Raw genomic sequence first — 8622 nt, 5'->3', positions numbered from 1 at the left:
AAGAATCCTCACTTGTGTTTAGCCCTAAACACCTCTGCACCCAGTAGACACTCCTGTCACAGCAGGGCACATCACAGGCTGATGAGCAAACCAGTCTCAAAAGGATGAGTAAGAGTAAACAGGTAGACTCTTCTGCACTTTACAAGAGAGGATCACAAAAATGCAATCCTACTGCTCATTAATGGCCAAAATTACTGTTCAAGAGACTGTCAAGAAGATTAGGAGAGGCAGAAACCTGTAGAGTGGATATTTCAAAAGATGCAGTAGTGAATAATGCATTTGTAATACATGTGGCAAATGCAACAACCACCTTTTAGTATAAAAATGTATTTTAATTCATTAGGAAGCATCTCCTACATGGCAAAATCGTAAAAATAAATACAATGTGTGTAGTATTGGAATATTTGCAAAATTCCATATGCAAGAAAAATTTTTTCCACTTCACTACATTTTTGAAATGCTTTTAATTATTGGTGGCAAGGGATGAAAAGAAAAAAGCCTGAGTCAGTTTGCATGACTGACAATTAGAAAAAAGCCTTTTGGTCAGTTGAGCAAATATGATCTGGAGTCACTGACACATAAATGTGAAATCTCCCAGGGAGAAGAGGTACTTTTCAAAATAAAGTCACACTTTGAATTCTGGGAGAAGCAAAAGACAATGGATCTTCTAATTCATACATATTCTAAAAACCTACTGAGCGTTACTACATCACCCTATTACAGTTAGAAGACACAACTTATTCTTGCACAAACTGTATGGAATGGTGCATGTGGAGCATGTGTTTAAGGAGTGCCTGTGAGAGTGTAGCACTGATAGAAAGCTCCCAAGGGGAAGAAGTCCTCTAAAACAACACACAGCTCTCTGCAAATTCTCACAGCTCATGTCAGAAATGGATGATCTCACCAAATACTGGTAATTTACAGCTCTTCCCCAGATGAGACAGTTACTGTCTAGGTTGTCTTAGTGATTCAGGCAGTACGTGAGAGTGAGGTCTGGTTTCTGCCAGAACATCTTTGTTACCTCAAAGGGACATGATGCTGTCTTTCAAAATATTGAACCAATTCGGTGTACAAGAAAGGAGGATTTAAGAGGAAGTCAAACCTAGCACTGCTGCCTTTTGCATAACAGCACCCATGGAAGCAATCCTTCCATCCGAATTTACTTGTCTGAGTATGGAGCAGGCATCACATATTTGTACAGGAGGCACTGCCTCCTCCCACTGGCATGAGGAAGTGAAAAGCAGCTCACTGGAGAATTCTGAGCAATGAGTCAAACATTCAAAGCAGTGAAGGGAACATACAGAAACACCTACAAGAGCAACAAGGAGAGACCACTGAGATCCCAACTCTCCCACCCAAGGTGACACCAGCAGGGCAGTGATGTGTCGTTACTTGGCTGAGCAGTCAATCAGGATTCAGTTATTAGGTACCTACAAAAAACAGGTACAATTGCTGTGCACACACACACACATTCAACAGAGTCCAAGAGCTTCAGTCTTCCCCTCTGTCTTTACAGCTCAGTTAATGACATTATAAAGTACCTTCCTGTTTCAAAAGATCCCCCATCAGCTTGTACCAGAACAAGATCCTGCCATTGCTGTGCTTCAGAGACCTTCCAAGTAAGACACTGGTGAAGAGACCCTTGAGGACAGAATACTATCCCCAAGACACTGCTAAAACCTGAAACACATGAGGGCTGTGATATTTCATGCCCACTGTTACCAGATTAACCTTTCACCTGCAGACTCACTGCTTCCATTTGCCCAACTTGTGATAAGCTGAAAATAAAATAATTTTGACAGCTATAAAATGTCAGCTGTAAAAACAACATATTTGTTTTAGCTCAGTACCTTACCTACAGCATCTGCTATTCATTACCATACTAGTGCACCCACAAAAGGAAAATCAGATTTCTCCCTGCAAGTGATGACACCAAGGTGCAGGATGCTAAGCCCAGGAGCACACATTTTATTACAGCACTTGCAAAACTCTATCATCCAGCTGCAAGAACAGATCCAGAGATGATTTTACAAAACACCTGGGGATGCATTTAAGACATCTGAAATAAGGAAAAAAGGTAAGCTAGAGATGACCTTCCAAATGCTGTTTGCAAAACATCTGCATGTAAATGAAACCTTATAGTGCTGTGAATGGTACAATCAGGAATTCACATATGGCAGACTCTGTTACTGTCAATGATTCATCAACCTTTCACTCACAGAAAACCTGACCTCCATTCTCTAAGACCTTGCAGAATATTCTGTTGAGATTTATCAAGTTTTGTCAGGCTTCATGAAAGCATGGCAGTGTGTTTAGGTGTGCCAGTCACTGATCTCATAAACAGGTATGTGGCAGTTTGAGGCAATCCTCAAGACAATGAGTAGATCTGTTGGTAACTGGCTGTTACATTAAATACATGGGTGACTCCTCCTTATCAGGATTTTCTTCCATTCCACAGTACCAAATGTAAATTATTTGGCAAATCCTCAAGTAACAATTTCTCATGTCAACCAAACCTCAGACATTGCTACAGTTTGTTTTTCTTACACACATTTCAGAAATCTGCAGTCTTTGTAAAGTCACATGGATTTTATGACTTAGTTGGGAAAGGTTAGTAACTTCCCAAATGGAAAAGCTATCAGCAAGTTCTGTGCTCACAGACATGTTAGCTCTTGAACAGTGGTGCAGATGTCTTTCCCACAGAAATATGCTTGTATATTAAAAAAGAAAAAAACCCCAAGATCTACAGTCCAGGGTCATGCTGCAACTCCAGCATATGGCAATGAGTCAAAAATGTTCAGCTTTACTTGTTCATAGGATATTTCAATTGCCCCTCATTACCACTGACCTTTTGCTAACACAGAGCATTGACCTGAGCTAGGGTTCAATAGTCCCTTGCCACAGAAAACTGCTGCTGCAAAAGCCAAAGAATATTTGAGATATCTGATGTAACAAAAAGATAACCAATGGCACATGTATTCTTTCCAGGCATGGTTTATTGAAAACACACCAAATTGTTATCCTACATACCTGGTTTCTAACAAGCATTCTACTTGTCTGCATTATGGAAAGATCCTATCATAATAATAATAATACATTCTGTCACAGTAACATTTGTTCTATGAAAAGCATAATCCACCTTTTTTTTCCTCTCCATACTTGTAAAATCAAACCATTCTAAGTGTTTCAGTTTATAGTACAGTGTAAATACAATGCAAAATCCCACCAGTCTAAACTACAGAGAGAATGTTGAGCAGTATTACAGAAAACACATTGTTGATTTCTTTTTATTCTCCTACCATGAAAATTTTAAGGCACATGATAGTTACAAACACATTAGCTACTAATTACCAGTAAGCTTCTTAGTCTAGTTACTTTTTTTTGAACAGTAATAACCAGATTGGCAGGCCTTGTAGTATCTGCACTATCTTCCTCCTCACCTAGGACTTCAGATTATCCTACCCTGATGTCAAACTTAAGACAGAAAACAAAGGCTCATAACATCTTCCCCTTAAATGCACTAAATTAGTTACTGTATCAGTAAATCAGAGAATTTCTCTGTCAAGGAAACACATTTTAGGGGCATCATAACAAAGAAATTTTGCAAGAAACTATGCCTATATAAACACCTTCAAAAACTCCACCCCAACAGCACAAACCTGCTGGCTGAAGGTATTGGCACACTGTAGGTTTCACTGAGCCAGCAGATGAGGCTATAACCACTTTTACGTGCCCATTTGGCTTCTGAAGCTTTGCTTACTAGAGGGTTTGACATGTGCATCTCTCTCACAGGTAGCTGAGTCTATGCTCAACCTTAAGGCAGATAACAGAAGGTAACTCACCACCTTCAGTCTCAAGGAACTGCTCTAGGAGTTAAAACTGCGTTGCCTAAGACAAGGCTTTCCTGCTAGAAAGCATTACTGAAACTGCTCCTCAGAGCTGACATGAACTTAGGAAACTGCTGTAACAGAAATGCCACCCCTGGCTTTCTTCATGTGTCCCTGACAGCAAATCAGTTCCTAGTCCCCAGGTCAGTCCCTTTTGGGGCATCTTGGCAACAGAGACCAGATATGCTTCCCTACTAGAACCAGAAGTCTGAGCATGTGAGAGCAGATCTGGGATAGGCAGCAGTTATGCCGGAACAGAAGACACTGAAGATTGGGACCTACAGCTGCCCAAGCCATCGGAGCATTTCAAGCTGACAACACACCTTGAGTTGCATTTATGGCTATATTGCTACTTAAATCCATGACAGAACCAAAATGTCCTACAGCCTTGCCTTTTCACTCTCCTCCTTGGATTCTGCAGACACACTTACTGACCTGGGAAGCTCATACTCGCTCGATGCTTCTCCAGGGGAGTTGGCACACAATGTTTTTTCAACTTGCATGGCTCGGTGAAAATGCTTGGGAGATATGTGAGCCACCTTCCTGGAAAGAAGGTTCTACAGTAATCACATGCTGTCAGAAGTCTCCCTCTCCTGTGTTATCTCAGCCCTGACTGGGCCATCGATTTCCTCCTCCTCTTTAGCAGGAGTCTTGCAACACCATCACTTCCTTCCACAACCATCCCTCCCACTACAATTTCTGCAGGCAGAAATCTCTTTTACCCCAGCCCCTTGCAGGCAGATTCCCTCCTGTTTTCACAGTGGAGTCAACAGAAAAAGAGGAGGTCACATACTTGAGCCCTAAAAAATACTGCCTGCCTTTTAGCAGGAAGCTCTAGACCCTACTGCAGCATTAGTCACACACACTGCCGCTTGCCCTTCTTTACATACAGTCCCTACTGCCAAAATACAACAATTACAGGTTCATCCACCCACATCCTGGAACAGCTCAAACAGCCAGTTATACTTGTGCCAACAAGGGGAGAGGTGAAGGCAGGGGTGGGCACACATCCCACCAGTGAGCTTCTGGCCATAGACACAAAGGACATTAAATCATCAGACCTGGTTCAAGGTACCCTGCTTTGGACCTCAGCAGGTGGGCTGATAATACAAGGTCATAGTCTCACATACAAGTAAGTCATCCCCCAACCTATTTTCTTTCCTCACCATCCAAACAACAGTTTGTTCAGAAAAAAAAACTCCACAGTAATGTTGAGGATGGGTTATTGCTACATACTTCGGATTTAGTTTAGTGTAAGGCATGGGAAGGGTGGGGCTTTGATGTGTGATTCCCAGGGGAAACCTTGGCCCATCCACTTGCTATCCAAGTTCTTGACATACCATCCTCTGATTTTCTGCAGCAATAAACCATGTTGTCAGCTCACAACTCTGCTGGCTGCTGTAACACCCCCAGAAAAACAAAACAGTTTGCTATGATGACCTGGGCAGCCAGGGCTATCAAACCTGATAGGGACAGTCCAGGGTACAGTGTAAATACCAAGAAGACTTTTGGGAGAACCGGGATGGGGTCTGAATCTGCTTCTCAAATATCCTTGGTGTTTTTAGTCCATTAATGACAGAGATCAAAGTAGACTTTTATCCAGATTCTGAGTGTCCCTGTAGTGTCCCAGTAAGAGCCATGGGATATCTAGGATTGGAAGTCATGACCATAACTGGCCCCAGTCACTTCCATTTGCCCCCTCCTGCAGTTTTCTCTGTTAACTTCTTGCTGGCTTTGAAATATCTGCACAATAACTAAACCACAAAGTCTTAGCAGAGACTCCTTTCAACAATCAGTTCTTTATTTTAAGTGAACTTTTTCTCAGACTCCTTTGGTAAATATATGGTTTGAAGTAGATCAGGGACAGACTGACAGCATGGCCCTTCTCTTACACTGTTCTAGTCAGCTACAAAGCAGGCTCCATTGCTAATTACTGAACGTTTTTAAAAAAATCCTTTCATATACAAAAAGAATACACCAAGTACATAACCAAAAGTGATATAAAACTCTTCTGTGTAGCTTTGTTAAAAGGGTCTCCGCGTATTGGCAGAACAAGTATGAAAAGAGCACCATTGATATAATATACAGTCAGACGATGTATCTGGTTTCACTGCCACACTTCATGTCTACCCAGAGAGACATTGCCCCCCAGATAGTCACAGGTGCCTCTCTCTGCTTCCCTTGATCCGCTGAGCATCTTTGGCCCAATAGGACTCTCATGTAGGTGAAAAAACAAATCTTTGCTATGTTGATTTGCTCCAAGCAACTTCACCTTCCCCAGGATCCAGAAGTGACACTGCAACGCATGTGGAAGATGAGGGTCAAAAAGGGAGGGTGCGAAGCAGCACACGTATCATCCAAATCACTGACAGCTTCTGGCATCAGTCTTTTTCCCTGAATCAACAAATGCTTCCCTCTCCTGCAAACTACTTTACATGGTTTTGTTAACCTATTCTCTGCACAACAATATATATATATATATGTATATAGATATATAGACTTTTTATTTATATATATGTATTCATGTCAAATTTTTAATATACTCAAGAAGATACAAAGCTCTTGGTATTTGCTTTTTTAAAAGTTTTTAAAGTTTTTTTTACAAAAAATGTAATGGTTACTATTACAGTAATATTTTGGGGGAGGTGAGATTGTTGGATACTTCCCCTTTTTAGTTACAAAAGGAACGGCAGGCACTGAAAACCGCAAATGATGTTTGCTAGACTCAAAAATGTGCTTTCCAGTCACACCGTTTTTAGGAGCTTGTTTAAAATAAAATGTGGCAATCAAAGAACAGTGGCAACCAAGTAAAATCAGCAAAAGTCCTCTCATGCTGCTGAGACATTTGCTTCCTATTCTCATCTGCTGCCCTCCCTTGACCAATGCCTGGATAAAATCAGTGATCTGAAATAATTTTGTTCCCAGCATTTCCTGATACCACATTTTCAGAGTATGTTCTCTTGAGGTAAACATTCCCTTACAGAAGTCAGGCCTTGGCATCCTGGAGGAGAGCTGCTGCACATGGATGATTTTCACGCCAAATGAAATATGCAATCTCAAAACAAAAGCAAAGGAACACAGAAACCATGACAATGATTTTAAAATGCCAAACCAGTTCCCTTTGTGGCATTTTTCATCAGGATCTATAGCCCAAAGCAAACATGGATCCAACATTGAAGAATTTACCATCAAATGTAAGTGACAAACCCATCTCAAATTTATAGTGTGTTCAAAATAAGACATCCTACAAAAAAAGCTCCTATTTCCTTCAATGTCTTAACAGCTATGGCAAAAGTAGTTTATCATCATCAATGCAACAATGATACATTTAACATGTAAAGCTCCTTATTGCAATCTTTGAGAACATGAAAATAAGAAGCCAGCCAACTCCATTTCCCAGCACACATTTTTGAACCAGGGACACTGAAACCTTCCATAAACTGCTTTTCAATATGTGGAAATAAAAACAGAGACATTACAGAATTCAAAAGGCAGGAGTATTGTACACCAGATTATAATGATAATATAGCACTGTGATTGATATAGCTTACTCTAAAAGCAGATTATACAGCTTGCGTCAATTTTCTCATCACTCTCCAGTTCATTTAACTAGCATTTAATAGTTTTTCTGCATTTTCTCCCTTCATTGAAATCCAATAAACCCACTCAACATTCCTGCACTTTCTGTAGGAATAATAAAGGAAACCTAAACATTTTTCAGAAAGCCTTCAAAAATGTTCACAATTCAAAAGAAATCCCCCAAAACAAAAACCAAAACAATGAACCCCCAACCAGAAAGTGCTATTCTCCTCATGGCTACACCTACGGTATCATTTCAAATATCCTGCAGTTCCTCTCTCGCTGTGAAGCTGCCGCATGACCTGCACTTCTCCAACTTGGCACCATCCACACTGTAAGAGTCACCTAAGAACGCAGCCAGCTACATGGAAGCTTGGATTCTCTTTTCTTGCTTTTCTTCTTGCAGGAGTGGGAGGGAGGGAGGGGGAGGCGGTGGCTGTTTCTGGTGGGAATGTCAGGGAGTTAAGCAGCAGAGTGTCTCGCTGTAAGGCATCGTGCTCTGCTCGGCGATGGCACTCAGGTGGGTTTGCTCCCCACGCCCTCCGGGGACCTGCAGCCCTCCCAGTCTGAATGGCAGTGGTGACTGATGAGATCCTCTGGGTCGATTCAATGTTTGTTTCTCCCCCTCAATTAAAAAAAATGTGGTTGGACTTTAGCCCTGCAAAATAAAGTCAGAACTGATTAATACCAGTCATTAGCATGGCCTTGGTGATCTCCATCACTTCATAGTAGGACAGTGACTGGAAATGCCAACCTATGCCAACACATGGGTTCCTTGAAGGGCAGGTCTGGGAGAAAACAGACTTCATTTTTTGAAGTTACCCCACCTGTAGGGCTTCACAGCTCAGAGCAGAGTGCAGGAGTAAAAGCAGGCACCACAGGCACATGAATCCCAACCCTGTGCCTGAGCCACCACGGCTGATCATGCAGCGCTGAGCAGCCGTGGGAGGTAAGCGGTGCCAGGATCTGCTCCATGACAGCACATCACAATGCTGAAAGCCTCCTCTAAGCAGGTGCTTCCAACCAGGAACCGAAACAATCTGCTAACACTTTGCATTTCTACTAAACTGAAAGGAAGGAGGGGAAAAAATATCCAACACCACCACCCAAAAAGATACAGGAGTTTTCTCTCCCACTAATGCGAGGGATATCCATG

General features: G+C 41.7%; 1 protein-coding gene across 12 annotated transcripts in view; it reads right to left on the bottom strand.

Moving 5' to 3' along the window:
• Positions 1-2978: 2978 nt before the first annotated feature.
• The window catches only part of ARVCF (ARVCF delta catenin family member), a 248060-nt gene continuing 242416 nt past the window's right edge, over positions 2979-8622 (bottom strand). For all 12 annotated transcript variants that reach the window (XM_015643618.3, XM_015643626.3, XM_015643623.3 and 9 more), the window contains one exon: positions 2979-8124. Coding sequence is in view for 1 of the 12 variants with exons in the window: in XM_015643626.3 (XP_015499112.1) it covers positions 8119-8124 (6 nt within the window). In the remaining 11 variants the exon portion in view is untranslated. The remainder of the gene's footprint in view (positions 8125-8622) is intronic.

This window comes from Parus major, chromosome 15 (genome assembly GCF_001522545.3).
Source record: "Parus major isolate Abel chromosome 15, Parus_major1.1, whole genome shotgun sequence".
Lineage (NCBI taxonomy): Eukaryota > Metazoa > Chordata > Aves > Passeriformes > Paridae > Parus > Parus major.
This window is presented reverse-complemented; position numbering and strand designations above follow the sequence as displayed.